The sequence below is a fragment of the Anolis carolinensis genome, chromosome 5 (genome assembly GCF_035594765.1).
Source record: "Anolis carolinensis isolate JA03-04 chromosome 5, rAnoCar3.1.pri, whole genome shotgun sequence".
In the NCBI taxonomy this organism is placed as follows: Eukaryota; Metazoa; Chordata; class Lepidosauria; order Squamata; family Dactyloidae; genus Anolis; species Anolis carolinensis.
The window spans coordinates 170,540,845-170,567,705 of record NC_085845.1 but is presented as its reverse complement, the minus strand read 5'-3'; the positions used below and the strand labels follow the sequence as shown (position 1 = coordinate 170,567,705).

Below are 26,861 nucleotides of genomic sequence, written 5' to 3'. Positions count from 1 at the left end.
TATTTGGTGTCAACATACATATTAAAGGCGGGGACACACACACACACACACTGATTCATATTAAATCCTTATCATGACATGTAATGTATTTTGTGTAGCCTTCAAGTAACACTATTTGGTTGTACGTACGTTAGGATACACATGACACTGTATTTTCAACCGACTCCCTTCCCCAGGATCTCACACACCGAGAGTAATTGGTGCGTATCCCTTTAAATAACCCTCCTCTCCTTCCTCCTCCTCTTCCTCCCCCCTCCCCTCGCTGGAGCGCAGTAAAAAGACGACGACGCACGGCCCTGCAGAACGGCCTCCGCCCTGAGCAGCGCCTTTAAGAAAAGAGGGCGGCACGTGACCAGGCCCCGCCCCTTTGTGCCCCCACCCTCTCCCGCGCGCGCACACACACACACCTGTTTGGTAAGGAGGGGCGGGGTGAGGCAGCCACGGAGGAAAAGGACGCACATATAAATAAATAAATGAAACCTACCTCTCAGAGAGAACAGGAAGTATCGCGAGGTTTCTTTTTTTTTTTTTTGTTTCTGTTGGGGATTTTTTTTTTGCAGAGCGTGCGCATGCGCGGTTCATGAAAAGTCTGCCGGGAGTTAAGTCTATCCAAAATGGCTGCCGCGATGGATGTTGACACACCAAGCGGGACCAACAGCAATGCCGGCAAAAAGCGTTTCGAAGTGAAAAAGGTGAGAGGGAAGTGGCCACGTCCGAGGTTGAGAAGGTGGCGGACGTAACGGGAATTGGGTAAGGGTTATCTCCCCGCCCCCGAGGACCGTCTTTCATGGAGAATGTGAGGTGAAAGTGAAAAGTAATGGGGAGGCTTAATGGGCCGCTGCGTTCTCTTGGTCCGGACCTCGCCTGGAGGCCGAAAAGGAAGCTACAAAGTGCTTTTTCATTGGCGCCCTAGAGGGCCCCTTCCACACAGCTGAATAAAATCCCACATTATCTGCTTTGAATTGGGATAAATTACAGTGTGGTCTCAGATAACCCAGTTCAAAGCAGATATTGTGGGATTTTCAGCCTTGATATTCTGGGTTATATGGCTGTATGGAAGGGCCCTAGGTTTGTTTTTTAAGTTGCGAGACATGTTTGAGCGGGAGCCTTTGTGCTCCTCTGGTTTTTAGAGGTGGGATGCACCGCAGTGTGGCGGGAAATCACAGATTTTTCTAGCATTTTATTTCCCAGGCTATGAAAGTCATTCAGAAACATGGCAATTCTTGTTTATCAGCAGAACAATAAAACTTGAGAATCCCTCACCATTTCTGTACAGTTAATTGAATTAAAGCACTACTAGATATTGCTAGAGTGGTTTAGAAAAGTGAGTGAAAATAGACCACATTTGTTTTTCTGCAGTATGTGTCTCCATCATTTACTTGGTTTTGAACATTTTAATGGGCTATATGTAACTTATTATTATTATTATTATAACTTTATTCTTGTATTCCACCACTGTCTCCCCGAAGGGACTCGTGGCAGTTTACACATGGCACAAAAGTGTCTAAAACAGAGCATAAAATGAAACACAATATAAAATGCAATAAAATAAATAGGCACATAAAACAACTTAAAACTCCATTAAAACAGCACTGTTCTGTCAGTAAGCTACTGTAAACATGGCCAGGCTGTAAACAATGGTCAAGGAAATCAGATAAGTGCAAAGCTGCAGCCATGGGATGAGGGCATGGAATGTTGTGGAAAACTGCATAACAGTTGCATAGAGCAACGAGCGACTAGGCGTTCTCAAAAGCTTGTTTGAACATCCAGGTCTTCAGGCCCTTACGGAAGGCGGACAGTGTGGGGGGCTGCCTATCTGCAGCCAATTGAGCTGTTTTACTAGGGGCATCGTGTGCTCCTTATAGCTAGCATCTGGAGTAGCCTGGAGTGTTTTTATAATATAAAATGTATACTGTGTGGTATGGTATGATATGTGTCTCCATCACTTTATTTGGTTTTGAAAATTTCAGTGGTACTTATGTAATCCATTCTGGTGTTAAATTATTATTGTGTTCCTTTCACTTGGTGGAAGAAGACAACACACATAAAAAAGAACAATTAGTTTGGCTTATTTACAGTACAACTTCCATATCCATAGGACTGGTATTTGTTCTCCTTAGGCATTCTCTAGGTCCTCCAGCATGGTTTTCATGGGCCAAATGTCCTTACTTTTTACAGGGTCTGTTATTATCCATGGTTTCACTTACTCACTAACTGAAAATGTATCCCGCATTTTGTGTTTTGCTAGGCTCAACAGCAATGTAAAAGAAAATAGCAACTAAGAAAAATTGCATTAATTGTCATTTCATTCTTTAGTGGAATGCAGTTGCACTCTGGGCTTGGGACATCGTGGTTGATAATTGTGCCATTTGCAGAAACCACATTATGGATCTGTGTAAGTACCTCCATAATATTTGTGCTGTATATACAGGGATTGTGGATATCAGAGGCTGACAGTAAAAAGGGATAAGATGATGAAAACATAGCCTCATAACAGTCTCAACAATTGTGCAGTTAAGCTACACATATAAGATTGGGGGATAATTGTCAGAGCGTGCGGTTTGGATGAACACACATGCAGCGGAAGATCAACGAAGAATCACTGGCACCAATAAAGAGGCTGAAGCCTGTTTGGCTTTCTACAAAAGATTTACTGACAAACGGAAAACTCTCAAGACGACATATACATACAGAGTGCAAATAGGCAGAGGGCAGAGGGAAGAACAGATAACACAGCAAGCTATTTATAACCACCTCTGCTGTCTGATGCAATACACAGTTAACTCTTTACACACTCGCATAGCGGACAGCAGACAGCATGATGCAATCTCCAGCTCACATTGCAACACTATAACCCAATTACATTTAAACAACTCTATATACAATCATTCCCACTTCAACAATAATTTGGTTACAGGGGAAGTTATGGCTGTATTTGCAATATAAACTTAAATTAGTTTTGCTGATCTCCCTTGAAGAACCTGAGGATTAGGAGGTCATACTGTTAGGAACTCTTACTTTAGATCTCCAAAGATCTAATTGCCATTCTTCCATGTGACATTGTGACTGCAGCTGTAGTTGCTCAATACAACTGTATTGTTTGGGATAATATTTAAATGGCTACATTGCAGTTCTTACAATATACAAAATTGCTTCTCCATGTGGGATCATGAATATAAGAATTGTCATGCAAAATCAGATTAAAAGATCCAGACTGTGTGATAATATGTTACTAACACAGACTTGTAGGTAACTTCGAAGGTACAGAGCATAATAAAGCAGTTCTATGCAAAGGCCTGGTTTGATTGATTTGAGATTTCATCACTGCCATGCTTTATGGAGCAGGATTTAGTGCTAAGCACTCCTCCATCACCTCTTCCCACTGTACATCCATACTTGGAATCTGTTATCTATCAGTTAATCAACTAGAAAAATAGATCAGAATTACATGTGATTTATATATCCAGACTCCCATCTACTCCAGAGTTTGGGAACCCTGTAAGTCCCTCCAAGGGAAGCTGGGTCTCAAGATACCTTAATTCTGTTTTTCATCCCCTAATGTGTCTGCATCTTTTTTGTATCTCAAAATATCCACATTTGACAGAAAATGTGGATATTTCATCACAAGTTGTCTTTTCAGAAATAAAACAATAATCTTGTTCTTACAGGCATAGAATGTCAAGCTAACCAAGCATCAGCTACCTCTGAAGAATGCACTGTTGCGTGGGGTGTCTGTAATGTAAGATAACTACTTTTCAGTTGTTACAAATATCAAAGTTTGGGGGAAAGAACCGTGAATGGTTTTGTTACAAAGATCAAAGCTTGGAAGAAAAACTTGAATGGTTTTGTTAAATGCCCCATAGCTAAACTCCATAGATTTCCTGCATTATACTGATATTGATTCTATACCTCAATAAATTAATTGTTTTATGTTCTTAGAATGTGTTGAGGTGAGATAACTCCCTAGATTCAAGAAGGACAATTATATTTAGATGAAGTTTAAAGGCAGAGGACACAGTGATCTAGTTGTGCAGAATGTTTTGTATATACCATGCAAAACTTTCCTGTTCAAAAATCTATCTTGATCCACAGACTGATATTTGCAATGGATCAAAATCCTCTGTTTGAAATAAGCATAATTCCTCTGGGCTTTAATATTACTCCTCATTAACAATTAGCAGACAAGGGTGAGTGAATAGGGTATATGTTGGCAGGGGGTGGAAAAATTTGAGAAGATATGTAGATCAATTAAACAGAATTGATCAGGTGTTCTGTTCCATAACTAGGCATATTTCCAGTCTTCTCTAAGAATTCTTTCAGTGATAAATACATATTACTGCCATAACATAACTTTTGACCATTGTGCTGACGGACTTCAAAAGCAGTCTTGCCTCGTGGCAGAAGCCAAACTCAACAGGTTGATCTTACAACCTGTTGAGTTTGGCTTCTGCCCCGAAGCAGACTTCTTTCGAAGTCCCATAAGACACTGTTTCTCGACCAAATAGATTTTGGATTTGTTATTCTACACCTCCCCCAAAACACCACTTGCACTGTTTCCACTTCATTAAATTCATAAAACCTTGTGGTAGTTCATACACATCTGATCATTGACATTATTCCATGCCAATTTTTGCTCTGTACCTCTGGATGCTGCATTTTTGTTGCTTAGAATTTGCTTCCTAATACAAGTTTTCTTCATTCAAATACAGTTTTCAGCATACTGCTTGATTAACTGTGTCTTATTTTTCAGCACGCTTTTCATTTTCATTGTATTTCTCGCTGGCTTAAGACTCGGCAGGTTTGCCCCTTGGACAATCGAGAATGGGAATTCCAGAAGTGAGTATATTGTACTTCTATAAATAGTATAATATTTGTCATTTGTAATGAAGTAGCCACCTCTCTAAAATCTTATTGAGGGATGGTCATCCTGATAGTTGTTGGTAGTATCCCATAGACCATTCAGTTAGTTAACATCAACATTTGTATTTTAAGTGATTGTATGGTGTCATACCTGCTACTGATTTCTAAAGCAAAACTACATTTCTCTCTAGGTATGGACACTAGCAAGACAGAAGATTAGCAAGTTTGCTCTGTACTAAGTTTATTCCACATCCAGGTTTTCCTTTCACCTTTCCCATGGATTGTTCCTGTGACTTGTTTCTTTCACTATGATATAATTCTGTGAATAATAATAAATCCTGATGACTGTCTTTGTTGGCTTCTTTTAGAACTGTTTCTTTTCTTTGCATTACACTTACATGTTTTGAATACCATTTTAATTTAGAATGCAATGAACTAATGTAAAACATAAAAAATAATATATTTGAAAGTTTTTGTATAGCTTTCTCAACTAAAATGACTACCAGAAGTGGAACATTATCTCAGTGTTTGGTCCCAGAAAGAACAGTTGTTCCTCTGAGTGTGGCATAGGAATCTTAACTTTTTATTATTTCTTTGTAGTTTACAAATATATGAAAATGCACGCACTTAGATTATAGCTTCCAGTCTTTCAGAGTTTTAAAACAATTAAGAACATTCTTTTTATCAGACAAATATGTTCGTTTCCTGGTTTCAAGCCAAGCGTGCTCTTTACACCAGTGTGGAATTTATCTCTTCAATGAAGTACATACACTTAAGTAAACTAATCACTTAGCTGCCTGCTCCATGAAACAGATTTACGGACAGGTGTATGTTTTGTCAAAATTTTGTGTTGTAGATTTTATTACTGTAAAAGCTCTGCCTGTGGCCAGTTTGAAATGGACGCTAATAGGGATTAACCATGCCATAGTTGTCTTGCCCTTCCTAATAGGAAGCAGAGTACATGAAATGCCACAGCCTCAGAAGACCTTCCTCTTTTTTTCTCTTTCCTGAAAATATTTTTTTCTCCTGAAAAAAAGCTTTCATTTGCAAGCAATAATGTTTGATATACAGGCAGTCCCTGAGTTACAAACATATGAATTACAAATGACTCATCTTTAAGAGCAGGGGTAAAAAAAAAAGAGCAGGGGTGAGACAAATGGAGGTGTGGGGAAATTTACCCTCAGAAGGGAAATTCACTCATTAAAGAGATCATGGGGAAAAGGTGGCTCCTCTGAAGCTTTATCACCAATCCTATCTTGTTCGTAACTTGAGGACTCTTTTGTACTCCAAGACTTGAGAAGGCTATGGATCAAGCAGATGTGTCCTCTTCCTTCCTGCCCACCATCATGTCCTCAACCCAACTCTTTTTTTTGGTCACTTTTGAAGTCAGTAGTTCAGAGTTCAAAATGAAGTAATGTCATGAAATTGTGATCAAAATTGGGAATCTGTGATTGGATCTCCTCTGCTGAGGCTAGAGCATCATCGGCCTCAGACATTCCTAATATGAACAGTGTTTTTTTCAACATTGATTATCAAAATGGGGGCTTTGTCTTTACTATTAAGGATTTGCTTTAAAGTCCTGAATAAGTGCTTTAGTTCCAAAGCATTTTTGATGATTCAGGGAGGAACAAAAGCAGTCTTTCCTATACTTCCTGTTCTTCAGGTGTGTGTTCTATATAATAGCTTCCTCTTCTCACTGGCCCAGTTCCAGTCCTTTACAAAGCCTTTGATGGTCTCTATTTTCAACTAAGTAGGCTGTATTCGAACTTACTGGTTATTCTTCTAAATTAAAGTGAACTATGACTCATCCAGTAGGCAGAGATTTCAATTTTTAAAACTTTATTGTTTACTGTATATCTGAACTTAATTCTTGATTTTGCTGTCCTAAAAAGTTTATATATTTATTCTTCCTGTATTGGAAAGCAAAGCAAAATCTGCAAGAGATTATTTCTTTTAAAAGCATGCTATTTTAAACAAGGACTATTTTGGTTTTTAAAGGTTACTAACCACCTAGCTTCAACTTAGTGCAAATTACTATAAATTTCAGCTGTAGGTTGAACAAAACAGACTCTTGTTCCATTCTTTAATGTATACAGTTGATCTCATTCTCTGGTTGGCTTAAGAACAAAGAAGAAAAAGTAAAACAAAAATACGATTATTAAGAATCTAAAACTTTTCTCCTATTATAGACAGAATAGTTAACATTTAAATTTTTAAAAGTACGCCTACAGTCTGTGGAACAACAGTTCATTTAAAATAACATATTTTAGATGTATGTGTGAATAAGCATTTCTTCATATGGCAGTGCAAATAAGATAAAGAAAATCCAAGGGGATCTTGTCAGACAAAAGTGTTTCAAACCTCTGAAGGCATTACTGAGAACTCGTTTCTATAGCCATCTACCTCATTACAAAGCACTGCACTGGAAAAGGATGTTGTGTTCTAATAGAAATGTATTGGGGGAACATTGATCTCTCAGTTAATAATAAGATGAAATTTTTTTTTATTTGTATCCACTTTTCTCCCTACATGAGACCCAAAACGGCTCACAACATTTTAAAACAATACAAGTCAACCATACATATAATAATAATTTGTAATACCAACTTTAGGGAGCCCCATGTGGCTTAGCAGGTTAAACTGCTGAGCTGCTGAACTTGCTGACCATCTGTTCCAGCAGGAAGGTAACGCGCTCCTTGACCTAAGAGGCGTCTACGGACAATGCTTAGAAATTGAGATAAGCACCAACCCCCAGAGTCAGACTCGACTTAATGTCAAGGGGAAAACCTTTACCTTTACTTTTTCAAATCAACTTTACAAAAAGGCATAGATAAACATTTTTTAAAACAATTAACAAATACAATTGCTACGGGAAATTCATCAATACAGGTGGTAAATTTGCATGACTCACTGAAAGTTAGCCTTCCTGCAATTCCAAATTAAGTATCTTCATTAAAAGCATGCATGAACAGGAAGGTCTTTAGTAGCTTCTTAACAGATGTCAGGGAGGGGCTGTTTTAACCTTCTTGGGAAGAGAATTCCAAAGGGTTGGGGTGGCCACCAAGGAGGCCCTCTCGTTGCCACAAACCGCATTTGCTATTGTGACAATGAGAAGGGCCTCTCTGGAAGATCTTAACATTTAGGCAGGTTAGTATGAGAAGATGCGGTCAGATAGGTAAGCGGGACCTGAACGGTTTCAGGTCAAAAGCAGCACCTTGAATCTGGCCCGGAAACAATGGCAGCCAGTGCAGGTACTTTAGCAGGGGGGTAGTACACTCCCTGGGTCCAGCACTCGTCAATAACCTGGCTGCAGATCTCTGAACTAGTTGAAGTTTCCAGACACCCTTCAGGGGTAGCCCCACGTAGAGCCTGTTACAGTAGTCTAAATGGGATGTAATCAAGGCATGGACCACCATGGCCAAGTCTGGCTTCTCAAGGTATGGTCGCAGCTGGCACACATGTTTTAATTGGGCGAAGGCCCTCCTGACCACCACTGACACCTAGGCCTCCAGGCTTAGCGATGGGTCCAGGAGGACCCCGAGATTGCGGACCTGTGTCTTCAGTGGGAGTGTGACCCGTCCAGTACAGGTTGCCACCCTATACCCTGATCTGCCTTATGACTGACCAAAAGGACCTTTGTCTTGGCTGGATTCAATTTCAAATGAACCTAAGCACAAATTATTAAACACTACCTATTAAGATGGGCTGAAAACAGTTGTAGCAGGTAGAACACAATAGGATTAAAATTACAATTTCCAAATAATCCTAGAACTCTTGTGAATTGACTCCTGTGTTTACATGCAACAGTCCTTAAGAGATTATCAGAGTAGTATTGTTAAAGTATTCTTCTAGCTGATGTGTTAGATGTCAAAACACAGACTTTATTTAATAGGATTCTTGAACTTCTAAGGTAAAGGTAAAGGTTTCCCCTGACTGTAAGTCCAGTCATGTCTGACTCTGGGGGTTGGTGCTCATCTCCATTTCTAAGCCGAAGAGCTGACGTTGTCCATAGACACCTCCAAGGTCATGTGGCCAGCATGACTGCATGGAGCGCCGTTACCTTCCCGCCGGAGCGGTACCTATTGATCTACTCACATTGGCATGTTTTCGAACTGCTAGGTTGGCAGAAGCTGGAGCTAACTGGGCGCTCACTCCTCTCCCGGGATTTGAACCTGGGACCTTTCGGTCTGCAAGTTCAGCAGCTCAGTGCTTTAACACACTTCGCCACCGGGGCTCCTTGAATGTCTAAAGATGATGCTTAATTTAAACTCTAATTTACAAACTGCAAATTGACTCTTGGGAGAAGGGCCTCATCCAGAAAACAAGTTAAAATGCTGTTGGTTTATGTGGATGACCCAACTACCAACAGTGCCTCTACATTTTATCTGGACTCAGAGTAACATGTATTCACATATCACTATCTCTTGGCACAGGGCTTCAACTGTTTCACCTTCATTTATTAAAAAAAAAAAGAGTGATAGCAGGTTTATATTCTTTTGGGAGGAAAACCAAATTTATAGGTGATCTCTCATATTTCTATAAATAATATGGGGAAAAGAAGAGGTCCTTATGAGAAGCCAAAGACAGTGGTATAGTGACTTGAATTTTGGACTAGGACATTGGGAAACCAGGGTTTTAATCCCTTCTTTGCCATGGGAGCCTACTGGGTGACTTTGGGCAAATCACACTGTAGTTTCAAATGAAGACATTCCAAATTCCCTCGGAACAAACTCCACCAAGAAGCCATGTGATAGGTTTGTCTTAAGGTTTCCCTAAGTCAGAAATGACTTGAAGGCACACAACACCTATGAGGCCCCAAAACACTATCATGGCATGAAACAACTTTTTGGGAGCCAGCCAACAGAACTATTTCAAGTGGTCAGGGATCTCTTATACACAACTATCTGACACTTTGCAAACAAAACTGCTTGCATTTGCTCTAACTTCGATGCTATAATAGATCCAGATCCGATTAATGTAGTCTTGGCCCCTACATGATCAGTGACAACTCATACTTGTCCATTTCTGCAATTCAAAGATGTGGACAGGATCCTTGGAAAGGTGACAGCCACTGTGTATAGGTTAGATCCTTGTTCTTCCTTTTCCTAGAGTTTGTCCCATGAATTCGTAGGGTCCACTTGTTTACTTCTTGTTCTCCACTTGTTCCTATCGGTTGCATCTCTGTGAGTCTTGCTTCAGCCATGTTGTGTTTCAAACACTCGACTCTGTGTTTTAAGTTTGCCATGTGACCTGGCACCTGCAATTTCCATATTCAGCGCCGTTTTAGCCATGGAATCCTCATCACTTCATTGTACATGTCCAAACCATCTCAGATGGGATTCCTTCATCTTCTTGGCGATTGGAGCAACTCCGAAGATGAAGCGCACTGTATCGTTTGGAATACTGTCCTTCAGGGTAACATCCTTGCTCTTTGTGGCTTAGTAAAGAACAGATCACTGGGCTGAATGGGAAGTGGTTAATGCCTCACGAAACCAAGAATTACAGATCCTGCTTGTCATCTTCATTCTTGTAGTCACTGAAAATACCTACATAGCTGACTCCACTCAAATATCCAGGAGATAGATGCCTTAATTTTAAAATGTTCCCTGCTCTTAAAATTCAACCATTATGCTGAGGAACCTACCTCCAGTATGTTGGGAAGGCATAATGTATATGTAAACTTTTTTAAAATCCTGATTTATTTTCAGTTAATGGAAATAGCTTGCAACAAATTAGTTAAACAAAACATTAAATTACAAATCCAAGAAGCAAAAGTAAAAGCAAATTTCAAATAGAATACAGTAGTCTGATAAAATAAACCTATCAAAATAAAAAACAGAAGCAAGAGGTGAGATGTAGTGGTTTGAGCACTGGACTAGGAGTCTGGAGAATAGGATTTGAAGCCCAGCTCTGCCATTAAATCACCCGGATAGCCTTGGAAAGTCACACTCTTTCAGCCTTAGAGGCAAACCTATTTTGAACAAATGTTGCTAGTGTTTGATAGTGTCCGTTTAAGGTAATCATAGTTTGGAAATAACGTCCAGGAACACAACAAAACAAATATAAGAGGTCACAAAGAGTCTTTATTGTGGCACAATCACCAAAGCTATAAATTGAAAACAAATTATTATGAAAGAATGTACAAAAATTAGGTTTTAGTCTGACAAGAGCCTCCTAATTTAGAGGCCCTAGCAAATAGCTGATAAATTGTATGTAATTTGTTGAAACGTGTTTTAATGATTACCAATATGTGTGTGGAGGAAAAAGGCTGAACTAAATGAGGATGAGTGGCTGCAAGTTTTCAGTTAGACTTAAGTAACAGTATACACATTACTTTCTAATATGTGAAATTACAATGTTATAATTTGTAAATCACCAGTGCAAAATTAAAGACAAAGGGATTGAATTGTAGTTAAAGATAGTTTATTACCAATACTATGACTAGGAAGAAGTGTGTAAGTGCATAGGGTTAGATTAAACTTGTAGCTCCTCTTTTATCAGAAATGCTAGCGATTACATGAGTTCATCGTGACCCATAGCGGTTAATTATTAACAATTAAAATAATATTCACTACACACAAATAGACAAGCTCTTTTAAATTGATTCCTTACCCATCTTGCGTCTATCCCTGCCACCAATGTGCATAGTATTTAATGTACAATACTTCCCCAAGACCACATTTGATCTCACAATGAGGGTCAGCTAGAGTATAGCATGAATATATTTATTTTATTTGTCCCGTCTTTCTCTAGACAGGTTACCCAAGGCAGCTTGCAACAAGGCAAAGACAAAAAAAAGCCAAAATCCTGAGAAGATGATGATTATGACAGCAATATTATTATTATTATTATTATTATTATTATTATTATTATTATTATTATTAATAGTAGTAGTAGTAGTAGTAGTATTACATTTATTTATACCCCGCTTTATCTCTCCACAAAGAAGACTCAAAGCAGCTTAGGAATGTTTTCCCCAATACAGGGAGAATGAGAGAAATATCAGGTGCTTAATATTGCCCTGCTAAAGGGAGGAGGGATATAAATGGTACCTTTGTTACCATATTTAACTTTTGATTATTCCATTAGCCCAACAAAAGCATGAAAAATGGATCATTTGGACAACGGACTCCATAATCTCATTGTTTCTTGTATAGCATTGCTTCCTTCCTCCCACCTGTCCAGCCTGTTTAAAAGCCTCAATGGCTGTTCTGTCAGCTGCTGGGTTCAGATGGCAGCCTTTTGGTCCTAATAGCTAAACCCTCCAAAGGGCTGGATTGGGCCAACCAGCTTTCTCTCCAGGTGACGTTCCCTTTACAGCAGCTGCTGGGGCTTTCGCCTCACTCTCAGTTTCTGTGTAGCTGCTGGACTTATTTTTCTGGTCTTCCTGTTCAACAGGTTCAGACAGCTGAGATTCCACTCCACTCTAGAAGAGCCTTTCGTTTTTACTTTTAAGCAGTGCCTTTTACATACATTTCTTCTCAGCTCAATTGCCACGTTCCTCTCTCTTTCTCACTAAGCTGATTTTTCCCTCCCTACATTTTTGTGGGATGCATCTAAACTGTAGAATTAATGCAGTTTGACACCAGTTTAACTGCCAGGGCTCAGTGCTAGAGAGTCGTGGACGTTGGATTTTGGTGAGACATCAACAATAGTTGGCAGAGAAGGCTAGAGACCTTATAAAACTACAACTTTCAGGATTCCATAGCATTGAACAATGGCAGTTAAAGTGGTGTCGAATTACATTAATTCCACAGTGTAGATGTTCCCGCAGATGTGTCTTCCACTAAATATGAACTGTCAGTCGGGCACATTTTGTACAAAGCTCATAACCATGTTTTAGAGCTCATCTGTCAATACATGGCTAGCATGGCTAGCACTTTTTTTTTTCTATATTCATTTACTATAAGAAATTGGAATTGCTCTTCATACCTATAGATGCCAGGCTGGTTTAAAATAGAATAATAATAATAATAATAATAATAATAATAATAATAATAATAATAATAATAATAAAACCACATAGTCATCACAAAACAAACAAAAGCAGTTGATATACAATAAAAATAAAGAAACCTCTCCTAGTACATGGACAAGCAAAAGTGTTAGCACTAGTTGTGTCTATGATGGTACCAGTTGCATCTCCATTGTTTTCCTAAAGCAGTGGTTCTCAACCTGGGGTAAACTGGCTGGGATTTCCGGGAGTTATAGTCGAAAACATTTGGGGTCCCCAGATTGAAAACCCACTGCCCTAAAATGATGTGCCCAACCCAGGATCCATCTACATTGCTGAATTAATGCAGTTTGATTCCACTTTTAACTGTTATTGTTCAATGCTGCGGAATCGTTTACAAGGTCTTTTGCATACTCAGTCAAAGAGTGCTGGTGCCTAGCCAAACTACAGTTCCCATTAATCCATAGTATTGGGCCACAGCAGTTAAAGCAGTGTCAAGATGCATTAATTCTATAGTGTGGATGCATCCTTGGAAACATAGCAAGTGCCTAGTTGAAACGTCTAGGAGCCAAATGCAAATAGGAACATTCTAGTATAGTATTCACAACCATTTTACCACCTGTAAAGTAAAGGCAAGCTAGCTTATTTTTAAAATGTGTGCTAAAGTGCAGCAATAAAGCCAAACTCCGACTAGTTTTAAAGGTTGCTTTGGCTCCTCCTTGAGCGACGGACTTGTCCTGTTGCTATGGCAACAAGGTGTTTGTTCTGTCTATCCCTCCATGCATTTGTCTAGCATTTTTCTACTTCCTGGTTCTATACAGCAAATATGTTTATTCTATTCTCCCAGTCTTAAAAATGAATCCACACCGATATTTATATTATAGGCCTTAGTTTCCAGTATGTTTTTTTAAATACATCTTTATGTTTCTTTTGAAAAAAATAAATCATATGTGAAGAAAAACTGCGGAAAATTGCTTCTATAAAGTTCATTTTATGCACCAAAATAATAATAAACAAATATTTTTTTCAGATACACACTAGCCAGCCTATCACTACATAATATACAAACATGGCTTTAGAAAAATTACGAGATGGCTTCCCTATAAAAATAGCATATATAGTGTGTACATCAACAATTAGATACATAAAATATTTTTAAAACCTTAAGAATACTGCAAGGAAGTAAGTTTTTAAAATATAGGAATTGTTCATATTCAGACACTTGAAGACTTTGGAGGAACAAAGTGAATATAAGACATTTGTTGAAAAAAGATTCTAGCTATAAAGAAAAGCCTTCTCTGTTCAATATAGGCACTAAGGATTCATAATTCAGGGTGCTTCTACACTGTAGAATTAATGCAGTTTGACACCACTTTAACTGCCATTTTCAATGTTATGGAGTCATAGAATAATAGAGTTGGAAGAGACCATATGGGCCATCTAGTCCAATCCCCTGCCATGCAGGGAAGCACAATCAAAGTATCCCTGACAGATGGCCATTCAGCCTCTATTTAAAAGTTTCCAAGGAAAGGGCTTCCACCACACTCCGAGGCAGGGAGTTCCACTGTTGAACACCTCTTATAGTCAGGAAGTTCTTCATTATGTTCAGGTGGAATCTCCTTTCCTGTAATTTGAAGCCATTGTTCCACTTCCTAGTCTCCAGTGCAACAGAAAGCAAACTTGCTCCTTATCAAGCCAGGCATCACCCATTCTGTATCTCTGCATTTCATTTTTTTTCTGCCTAAGTGTCATATGTTACATTTGTCCTTGTTGAAATTCATTTTGTTAGTTTTGGCCCATCTCTCTAATCTGTTAAGATCATTTTGAATTCTGATCCTTTCCTCTGGAGTATTAGCTATCCCCCCTAATTTGGTGTCATCTGCAAAGTTGATCAGCATGCCCTCCAAACCTTAATCCAATTCATTAATAAAGATGTGGGCCCAGGACCAAACCCTGCAGGACTCCACTAGTCACTACTTTCCAGGATGAAGAGGATCCATTGGTGAACACCCTTTGGGTTCGATCATTTAACCAATTACAGATCCACCTAATAGAATCATTGCCTAGTCCACATTTGTCTAGTTTGCTTTGTCATGGGAGTTATAGTTTGGTGAGGCACCAGCACTCTTGGGCAGAGAAGATAAAATATATTGGAAAACTACAACTCACAGAATTACGTAGCATTGAGCTGTGGCTGTTAAAGCAGTGTCAATCTGCATTAATTCTACTATCTAACCACATATTACATAGTAAAGATACCAACTCCTACCATAATAATCAGTAGCCAAAATAAGTTGCACTATTTCTGTACAATGGTCAAAACACATTGGCTTATCTGTTTCCTAGTCATGGATAGGAAAACAAGGAAGCAAGTAATCATATGGCAGAAAATAGCCCCACATTCAGCATCATGTCCTAGAAACACAGGGTGCATCCACACTGTAGAATTAATGCAGTTTGGCATCACTTCAATTACCATGGCTCAATGCTAAGGACCCATGGGGGTTATAGTTTTACAGGGTCTTTTTCTGCCAAAGAGACCGGGTGCCTGCCAAACCACAGCTCCCAGTATCCCATAGCATTCCATCAGGGTAATTAGAGTGCTATAAAATGCATTTTTTCCTATACTGTTGTAGATACACACTTAGGAAATTATGTTCATAACAAAAGTCAAATACGGATACAGGTAGAGCTGTATTTTGTCATCTTTTTTGTAGCTAAGGTTTGTTAAGAGAAGCGACAAGGATAGGATTCCCCCCACCCCCTTCCTTTAAAACTCTAGGTTGCAGCTATGGAGAAATGCTGTAGTTGAATGATAAATCATTGTTATTTTCTGTGAACCTCTCTACCTAAATTTCGTATAAACCCTGAAGATCTTTCTTTTTAGGAAAATAATATGCAATGCCTGGCTAAATTATTATACATTCATTTAAAAAATAGTTAAATTATGCCACTACAGTGTATCATACTTCTAAAATTTTATATTTAATTTCCCCTTTGGTAAGTCAATGCATCATACAAATGTAGGCAAGCTGCATGTAAGTGTATTAATTTCTCAGGAAATAATGCACTTCTGTACCAGCATAAATAATATATGAACACATAGCAGAGCTTAGGGACTTATTTTAATGCCTTCTGATCTAGCATACTTTAAATGGTATCCTTTAATGCACACCAGCCTCTTCTATAGATTCAAATCTGGAAGCATGGAAGGCATTTATTGGGATGATTCTACAGTGTAGGATTACTGCAGCTTGACACCACTTTAACTCCCATGGTTCAGTGCTATGGGATCTTGGGATTTGTAGTTTTGCATGGACTTTATCCTCTGCCAAAGAGTGCTGGTGCCTCCTCAGACTATAGCTCCCAGGATTCTATAACATTGAGCCATGGCAGCTAAAGTGGTGTCAAACTGCATTAATTTTACCATGTAGATGTACCCTTTCTCTCTTGACATGAGAGTTGTAATTTTACATGGTTTGCCAAAGAGTGCTGGTGCTTCACCAAACTACAAATCTCGGGATTCCATAACAGTCATTTGGGAAAGCGTTTAAATGCCTTTGTATCCCCTGTTGCGCTGCAAAAGATAGCATGGGTGTGGTTTTTATTCTATGGGTACATCTACACTTTAGAATTACTGTATGTCTTCTGTCCTACAATACCATCGATTGTAAGATGCACTTCAGTACTACCAAACAGAATAAAGCTTTATTTCACTACTAGCTTGGGTACCCGGCATTGCCTGGATTATTAGAAAAAGTAATTTTTTATTTTACAAAATGCATAAGGCTGTGGGTGTACTAAAACTACAACTCACATCATGCCAGGTTACCCCTCTGAAACTCCATCAATATTTAAAGTTTGTCATGTTGGGCAAATTTGTTCTAGATGCATCATCGGTGGGCTTCAGTGTGATCTCCAGCTGCAGGATGAATTACAATTCCCACTATGGTGGGTTAATCCCGTCAAATCCCTCCAGTACATTCAGTTGATCATGGGGGCTCTGTCTGCCAAATTAGATGCAGGTCCATCATTAGTGGGGTTCGGAGTGCTAAAAATCCCAGTACCTACAACTAACAAATGTCAAAACCAATTCCACCCCAAATCCAACAGTATTCAAATTTTGGCATATTGGGTATGCGTGCCAAATTTGGTGCAGATCCATTGTTGTTTGCATTCATAGTGCTCTCTGGATGTAGGTGAACTATAATTCCTATAAATCAAGGTAAATTGCTCCCAAAGTCCTACTGCATTTTTTGTTGGTTATGGGGGTTCTGTGTGCTAAAGTCCAGGGCCATCATTGGAGCCACACACACACACATATTTTTTCACTTTTATTATGTGTATAGATATAGATATAGATATAGATATAGATATATGGAGCCCTGGTGGTGAAATGTGTTAAAGCACTGAGCTGCTGAACTTGTAGACCGAAAGGTCCCAGGTTTAAATCCCGGGAGCGGAGTGAGCGCCCACTGTTAGCTCCAGCTTCTGCCAACCTAGCAGTTCAAAACATGTGTGTAGATCAATAGGTACCACTCCAGCGGGAAGGTAACAGCGCTCCATGCAGTCATGCCAGCCACATGACCTTGGAGGAGTCTACTGACAACGCCGGCTCTTCGGCTTAGAGATGAGCACCAACCCACAGAATCAGACATGACTGGACTTAACGTCAGGAGTTACCTTTACCTTTACCTATATACACCCATGACTCTATGAAGCATCCTGTTTCTAGAGATGTTTATTGGGGGGGGGGGGGGGTGGTTCAGAATCAAATAAATGCAGTAATACAGGTAGGCTTCCCTTTAACTGCAATGATTAAATGTTATGGAATCCTGGGATTTCTAGTTTGGTGAGGCATCAGCACTCTTTGGCAGAGAAGGCTAGAGGCCTTGTAAAATCACAACCCCCTGGATTCCAAAGCATTGAGCCACATGGCAGTTAAAGGTGGGGTCAAATTGCATTAAATTCTACATTGTTGATTTGATTAGGTGATCCTTCGTTGTCCGAGTATGATTGTCTTCCATGTGTAGTGTCCTGGCGGTGGATACGTAGGTGACTGTGGAGCCCTATTCTTGGCCCACATGTTCTTCCACAATGAGGACATCAGTTTCCAGATTGAAGTGGTCCTGATCAGGGTTGGCTTGATGTGCCTTCCTCCTGGCATGTTTCTCCCTTTTGCCCTCCATTTGTGTCTCTTCAAATTCCACAGCACTACTGGTCACAGCTGACCTCCAGCTAGAGTGCTCAAGGGCCAAGGCTTCCCAGTTCTTGCTGTCTATGCCACATTTATTAAGGTTAGCTTTAAGCCCATCTTTAAATCCCTTTTTTTGTCCACCAACATTCTGTTTTCCGTTCTTGAGTTGGGAGTATAGTAACTGCTTTGGGAGACAGTGATCGGGCATTTGGACAATGTGGCCAGTCTAGTGGAGTTGATGGCGTAGGAGCATCGCTTCAATGCTGGTGGTCTTTGTTTCTTCCAGCACGCTGATATTTGTCTGCCTGTCTTCCCAAGGGATTTGCAGGATTTTTCAGAGGCAACACTGATGGAATTGTTCCAGAAGTTGAGTGTGATGTCTGTAAATGGTCCATGTTTCACAGGTGTATAACAGGGCTGGGAGGACAATCTTATATATATAAAAGAGTGATGGCATCACGGCAATTCACAAAACAACAAAAGTACAGGCCCCCCAACCTCAAAATTTGACAACACAACCCATCATCCACGCCTCTAGGTTGATACAACAAAAAGAAAAGAAAAATAAAGTCCTAATTAGAGGGAGAGCAATAATTTTTTTATCCAATTGCTGCCAGTTTAGAGGGCTAATCTCTGCCCACTTGGTTGCCTAGCAACCAAGGGACAGCCAAGTTTCAGTTAGGGGACAGGCAGATTTAGGCCTCACTTAGACTTCTTCCACAGATTATCTAATTTGCACTGGATTATATGGCAGTGTAGACTCAAGGCCCTTCCACACAGCTATATAACCCATTTATCATCTTATATTATCTGCTTTGCACTGGATTATCTTGACTCCACACTGCCATATAATCCACTTCAGTGTGCATTTTATACAGCTGTGAAGAAGGGGCCTCATATAATCCAGTTCTAAGCAGATAATTTAAGATTATCAATATACAGTAGAGTCTCACTTATCCAACGTAAACAGGCCGGCAGGATAAGTGAATATGTTGGATAATAAGAAGGGATTCAGGAAAAGCCAATTAAACATCAAATTAGGTAATCGCTATACAAATTAAGCACCAAAACATCATATTATACAACAAATTTGACAGAAAAAGTAGTTCCATGCGCAGTAATGCTATGTAGTATTTACAGTAGAGTCTCACTTATCCAACACTCGCTTATCCAACGTTCTGGATTATCCAACACATTTTTGTAGTCAATGCTTTCAATATATCGTGATATTTTGGTGCTAAATTCATAAATACAGTAATTACTATATAGCATTACTGTGTACTGAACTACTTTTTCTGACAAATTTGTTGTCTAACATGATGTTTTGGTGCTTAATTTGTAAAATCATAACTTAATTTGATGTTTAATAGGGTTATCCTTAATTCCTCATTATCCAACATATTCGCTTATCCAACGTTCTGCCGGCCCGTTTATGTTGGATAAGTGAGACTCTACTGTACTGTATTTACAAATTTACCACTAAAATATCACAATGAATTTAAAACACTGACTACAAAAACATTGATTACGAAAAGGCAGACTGCGTTGGATAATCCAGAACATTGTATAAGCGAATGTTGGATAAGTGAGATTCTTCTTTAATATGAAATAATTACTGGGATAGAATAATGCAGAACAATATAATCTCTAAAACCAGGACAGTAAATAAACAGGGGAATTCCACACAGGAAACAATCGGGGCCAGCTAACACCTCCCAACAAAGTATTCCCATCATCAAAGTCTGGCAAATCCTGTTTTCTCAGGGCCACAGACAGTAGAAGCACATAAAATATCGCAAACAACACCACTCTGAAAACAAGGGAATTCCAGACAGGAAACAATCAGGGCCAGCTAACACCTCCCAACAAAGTATTCCCATCATCAAAGTCTGGAAAATCCTCTGTTTTCTCAGGGCCACAGACAGTAGAAGCACATAAAATATCGCAAACAACACCACTCTGAAAACAAGGGAATTCCAGACAGGAAACAATCAGGGCCAGCTAACACCTCCCAACAAAAAATTCACTCAGGGAGGAAACAGCCAGGCTTTAAAGCTGCAAGGCCATTACATCCTAATCATTTTTCCTAATTGCAGCATTTATACTTGCCTCCAACAAACAAAAAAAACCAATCAGAAATATTGTATATTCACAACCTTTAGGAAATAATATCCCCTGATGGCGCAGCGTGTTAAAGTGCTGAGCTGCTGAACTTCTGGACCGAAAGGCCGCAGGTTTGAATTGGGGGAGTGGAGAGAGCCCCCACTGTTAGCCCTAGCTTCTGCCAACCCAGAAGTTCGAAAACATGCAAATGTGAGTGCATCAATAGGTACTGCTCCGGCGGGAAGGTAACGCCGCTCCATGTAGTCATCCCACATGACCTTGGAGGAGTCTACGGACAACGCTGGCTCTTCGGCTTAGAAATGGAAATGAGCACCAACCTCCAGAGTCAGACACGACTGGACTTAATGTCTGGGGAAAACCTTTACCCTTGACCTTAACTACCACCAATTCCTCAATACTTTATTTCCCATACCACCATACTTCGCCACAGCAACGCGTGACCGGGCACAGCTAGTAGCTTTATAAACAAGCACCTTGGTATCTCTATGGAGGTCCCAATCCTCAAACACTCTCTGCTTCATTTGGAAAAATGCTGCACTCGCAGAGATCAGGCAATGTTGTATTTCAGTGTCTATGTTGACTTTTGTGAAAAGGTGTCTGTAGTTCACCTGTGTCAAACTCAAGGCCCACAAGTCGAATCTGTCCCTCCCTGTCATTTTATGTGGCCCTCCAGATGATGGACTACAATTCCTGTATTCCTCATCATTAGACATCATGACTAGAGTAGTTGTGGGTTGTGGTACAGTAACATTGGGAAGGCTGCAGTTTGTTCTGTTTAGTCAGGATCGTGGGATTTGGATTTAGAAGCAAGTCTTGTGGGTATGATGTCTGACTTTAAAATATGCCTTAACCTTTCTGAAACCTCAGAGCCACAAGTGCTATTAGACTGCAATTCCCATTAGCCCTAGTCAGAATTGTGGTTTTTTAAATTTATTTATCGTGCCAGAAGCGAACTGAGAATACAGTTATAATATATTTAAAAACACAAACAAAGTAAAGAGCTTGGCATTATACTAAATGTCCTTTGACTAGAAGCTGGCCACTTGGAGTGCCTCTGGTGTTGCTGTAAATAGGTCCTCCATTGCGCATGTGGCAGGGCTCAGGCTGCATTGTACTAGGTGGTCTGTGGTTTGTTCTTCTCCGCACTCGCATGCCGTGGACTCCACTTTGTAATAAAAAGTGATGGGAGTTGTTAATAACATCTGAGGTGCAAAATTAAGAGCACCGACCACTATGTAAAAATTATGGCTCTAAACAGTTCCGGCCCAGCTTACTTGTCTGAACGTATCTTCCACTATGACCCACCTCACAGTTTAAGCTCATGAGAGGAGGCCCTGCTCTCGATCCCACCACCCTTGCAAGTACGACTTGTGGGGACGAGAGACAGGGCCTTCTCAGTGGTGGCCCCCCGCCTGTGGAACTCCCTCCCTAATGAGATCCAGCAGGCTCCCTCGCTCTTGTCTTTTCATAAGAAACTTAAAACTTGTTTATGGGACCAGGCATTTGAGCAATAAACGCAGCATTAATTGTAAAAATGATTTTATTATGAATAACAGACAGACCTGGATCACGACTCGGAATGCGCCTCTAAATGTATATTTATATGGATGTTTTTAACTGATGTTAATTGTTTCAGTTGTAACTGTTTTTATATACTATGTCGTTCAGCATCGAATGATGGCTAATTGTAAGGCCGCCCTGAGTCCCCCCTCGGGGTGAGAAGGATGGGATATAAATGCTCAAAATAAAGAAATAAATTATAGTTGGCCTCAGTATCCACGGATTCTCCATCTATGGATTCAAATGTAGGCAACCATAAGGCTGATGTGTCCCTCCACGACAATGAGTTTAACACCCCTGGTATAGATGGATCCTTTGGGTCATTTTCTTGGGAATCGTAGGCCAGGGATTGGAGGCAATCTCTGGATAGCTAACAAGAAGGAACACCACCAGGAGCCAAAGCCCAGCTCTTGGCAGCTGCTAACTTGCTATTAAGCAGCTCCCTTTGGGAACTGGAAGGGGAGCTTCAGGGATCGCCTTCACCAGTCGACCAACTGGCCGGGAGTGGGCTCGCCTGCAGCCTGATGGGCCGCCCTCGGGAATGGCAAACTGCCTTTTCTCTTTTGATTTCATGCCTTTCGGAAAAGGAAAGGCTGGGTGGGTCACCCTCGCCGATGAGATCCCCCAAGCCCACCCATTAATCTACAAAAGCAAGGACAGGCGGCGCTTTGTGACTAAATGGCTGTACTATATAAGATATATTATGTAGAAAGTGGGCAATCGCCGTCTTGAAGGGAGCTTTTCTGATTCACTCCCTGCTGAAGCCTCGCCCCAGCCTTCGGTGATTACATAAAAATCCAAGGTAGTCCATTCCTTAAAGGGACAGGGCCAAATAATTGAGTCCAAATGCTCAACGCTGCTATTTAATTCTCCCCCCCCCCCCCAAAAAAAAAAATCTCCTCCCGTATCACAAAGCTTGGTTTCTAACAAGCTTCTTGGACGATTCGCACTGTTGAGCCTTTCTTTTCAAATTCCATTGGAAGGGAGTGAAAACAAGGGACACACCACAACAGACCTGAAAGTGAAAATGCTTCGGAGACGAAAATACAAAATGGATAGAGGGCCAGTCTCTCTCTCTCTCTCTCTCTCTCTCTTTTTCATGGAGCTGAGCGAAAGAGACCGCCTGCTGTTCGGTTTCTAATGCTGTTCCTTGGGCAAAACAAAAACAGAAGTGATTCACCATTTGTGAATAAAACCGAGATTGCGTGGAAGGCGAGCAGGGGGCAGGAAAGCTCTCTGGGAAGTTAACCTTCTCTCTTCTGGAAGCCTGTATGTTCAGTTCTGCCGTAGAGAGCTGGGAGATTGGTTTTGCCTCTGGCTCCATTATTATTGTTATTCCTCAAAGGGAGGGTCAAATTTTTGCATTTTGCACAAGCACTGTTGTCTCTTACCACTTTACAAGCTGCGTGGCTGAAACAGAGCAGTTAGCCAGATTTTAAAACTTGGCACAGGTGAGTCTTGGCCAGGTGTCTTGGGAAATCCATCATGATCTGCCAATGACAACAATGATAGATCTGCTGCGTTTTGCACCCACTCCTTGGACTAAATAGTCTAAAAGGCGACTCTGAATCCATAAATTCTGAACGTTAAGGGATGTCCCAAGCATCCAGCTGGGTAGATAGCGAAGGAGACGCCTCCTAAACTAGAAGGAGAAGGAGCCAACCCTGAATCCTTGAAAAAAGCATTTAGCCAGGTGTTGTTGTGAGTTTTGGACCATATGGGGACAACATCCTCTGGGCTGTAGACCAAACACAGCAATCTTAGAGTCTGAAATCGGACTCCCAAGAAAAAACATAGTCTTGAATTTTGACTTCATAAGTGATGAGGAAATTGATAATCCTATGTTTGTCAAAGCAGGGGCAGCTCAATTCTCTCAATGCTGAAATGCTGCTAACACTCGGATATCTGGAATGGTAAGCAATATTCCTTTCTCAGTACTTTGAATATCAGATACACTGATAGATGCCACAAATCACGCTAGCAGCAGTATAATCAAAATAGGTATTTATTTATCGTGTCAGAAGCGAATTGAGAATATAGTTATAATGTATGTGTATATATATATATATAAGGTGTATATAAAGTATATATAAAGTTATATATAATCAAAATAGATAATAGGCAATATACGATAGGCTATGCTGACTTACTCCTGCCAACCTAGCAGTTCGAAAACATGCAAATGTGAGTAGATCAATAGGTACCGCTCCGGCGGGAAGGTAACGGCGCTCCATGCAGTCATGCTGGCCACATGATCTTGGAGGTGTCTACGGACAACGCTGGCTCTTCAGCGTTGGAGATGAGCACCAACCCCCAGAGTCAGACATGACTGGACTTAACATCAGGGGAAACCTTTACCTTTATGCTGACTTAAGGCATGTTAATATATGACTGTTGAAACATGCTAAGAAGGATTATTTTAAATAATGAATGTACTGCATTAAAAACATGTAATTAAGATTTCCCCCCTCTATCGCTACTGTAACATCCCAAGAAATGAGAGATTTTGTGTCTGGGGAGAACAAATAGTGGAAGATATCGAACATTTTTTGACTGACTGCCCAGCATATGCCGAACTTCGACACAGTTATTTACAGGGTTGTTGTATGTCTTTCGGGCTGTGTGGCCATGTTCCAGAAGCATTCTCTCCTGACGTTTCGCCCACATCTATGGCAGGCATCCTCAGAGGTTGTGAGGTATGGATAAACTAAGTAAGGAAAGGAAAGAATATATATATCTGTGTAGAGTCTGGGGTGTGGCAAGGGTCCTTTGTCACTGGGAGCCAGCATTAATGTTTCAGTTAATCACCCTAATCAGCCCGAAAGACATACAACAACCCTGTGATCCCGACCATGAAAGCCTTCGACAACACAGTTATTTACATCCATTACTATCTAATTTTAGGTCCCCCAACAGAAATGATCTTCTGACAGTCCTCTTGCAAGGACAAGAAAGATCCACCATAATTAGAGTAAGCCTTTTTATCCTGAAAGCTATCAAGAAAAGAGCACATTTCCTGAAAGAAGAATCAGGAAAATAAGATTTTGTCGGCAAACAGATGGTCAGCTGCCTGTCCTCCCATCCTTTTTGCCTTGTTTTTATTTATGTTGCACTTTGAAATGGTCATATGACTGGTCAAACAAATAAATTATTATTATTATTATTATTATTATTATTATTATTATTATTATTATTATTATTATTATTTCCCCCCTCTATATGCCTCAAAAAGGGGATTCTTTTGTTTGTTATATAATTCCATACATTGGTCCTCCATATCAAGGGACTCTGCGTCCACAGATTCAACTATCCATTTTGCCATTCCGTATATGGGACACCATTTCACTATAGTATTGTTTATGATGGGACTTGCGCATCCAAGGATTTTACTATCCACAAGGAATCCTGGAACCAAACCCCAACAGTTAGCAAAGGGCCCACTATATATACAAACTGCTGTATCTCTGCATCCGCAAACAACTCATAAAGGAAACTCTTGCCTCTTGAAAGGGTGGGGCATAGAGTTTCCAAGGATTACTGCCAAATGCCTTTCCAGCACACAAACAGCCCCAACCAAGATGATGAACCCACAACATAAGACAGCGGTTCTCAACCTGCAGGTCCCCAGATGTTTTGGCCTTCAACTCCCAGAAATACTAACAGCTGGTAAACTGGCTGGGATTTCTGGGAGTTGTAGGCCAAAACACCTGGGAACCCACAGGTTGAAAACCACTGACATAAGACCTAATGAGATATTCTCAGTTTGAAGAGTTATTTTTCAGATTTCTTTCTGGCACAGAACAATTAGAAAAACATTAGAATTAATTAAACCATTGTAACCTTGTGTAATTGTAACATGTTGCTATTGTGAAATATACTGCTTTGAAATTGGGTCCATCCTGTACTTTTCTATATCATCATTTCTTGATAGTCCAAAACTTAAAATGAATCGTTAAAATGATCTTAATTTGTAGTATTTTTTGCTGTTAGGCCTGTTTGATATAAATAAAGACAAAAATAAAGAAATATTATTCGATTGTATGGTGACAACGGCAAGGATGACCTGTGCTAAACTGTGGAAAAGCAAAGAAATACCAGAAATGGAGACTTGGATAGCAAAGATCATGGAGATCATGAATATGGACAGGCTCACCTATTTGTTATCAACAAATCAGGGTAAAGCAAGAAACAAACAGACTGGGAACCATTTAGAGACTATTTTAAAAAGGAGAATATAAAAACTGTAATTTGAAAGACGAGAAAGAAGAATTAAAAGAAATAAAAATATTAACAAAAGAAACTGCTTCCTCAAGAAAAGACTAGTAGAGAAGAAAAAGCGATGCCTGAAAATCAGAATAAGGACTACGGATTGGGTGAGAAATCGATCTTCACTGAACACACTACGCAGCAGATGGAAGTCAATTTTTATATATACAATTTTTATTTTAATATTTTTCTTTCTTTATTTTTTCTCCCCCCCTTATCTTACCTTTCCTCTCTATGTTCACACCCTTTCTCCCTCTCCTTACCTAACCCTAACCCTAACCCTCCCCTCCTTCCTCCCCCCCCCATAAAAATTTCTCCTTACCCAATTTTATTTATGTCAGTAAACCTTTAACAATTTTTTATTTTAAAAAAACAAAACAACAAATATAAAGCACAGAATTTTCTACATATAAACCAGAGCAGCGGTTCCCAAACTTTTTTTTTGTCATGGAACCCTTCAGAAGACCTTTTTTCCTGACTGAACCCTAACACATTGTCACGTGTGTACTTTTAATACGTTTTAATAAGTTTTAAGCTTTTTAACTGTTATTTTTATAATTAATTTAATTGTTAATTTTTAATGGTTCAATTCTATTTTAATGTTTTAATATTTTTGGATTTTAAATTGTATTAAAATGCTTTTAATATGAGCCGCTTTGAGTCTCCTTTGTGGAGAGAAAAAGTAAAGTATAAATACACATCATCATCATTGTCATCAAATACAAGTCTTCTGGAATCCATAGAAATCCAAAATCCAAAATACTTCTGGCCCCAAGCATTTGAATAAGGGATACTCAACCTGCATACAGCGATAGCTGTATAGATAACATTATTTACTTATTCCCTCTTGGATTTATATCCCATCTTTCTCCTGCAAATGGAACTCAACTTGGGATATTA

At 39.8% G+C, this 26,861-nt stretch overlaps 1 protein-coding gene and 1 long non-coding RNA gene across 2 annotated transcripts; both read left to right on the top strand.

The window, feature by feature from the left end:
* The first annotated feature begins 433 nt into the window (after positions 1 to 433).
* Positions 434 to 5,210, top strand: rbx1 (ring-box 1). The gene is made up of 5 exons (XM_003220987.3): positions 434 to 692; positions 2,317 to 2,395; positions 3,669 to 3,739; positions 4,751 to 4,836; positions 5,052 to 5,210. Exons 1-5 carry the CDS (start codon positions 615 to 617, stop codon positions 5,062 to 5,064), a joined length of 327 nt encoding a protein of 108 aa, XP_003221035.1. The 5' UTR covers positions 434 to 614; the 3' UTR covers positions 5,065 to 5,210.
* A 17,320-nt stretch (positions 5,211 to 22,530) lies between these two features.
* LOC134299611 (uncharacterized) lies at positions 22,531 to 26,611 on the top strand. The gene is made up of 2 exons (XR_010006840.1): positions 22,531 to 23,146; positions 23,553 to 26,611. It is a non-coding gene; the product is annotated as an uncharacterized LOC134299611 (long non-coding RNA).
* The last annotated feature ends 250 nt before the right edge of the window (positions 26,612 to 26,861 follow it).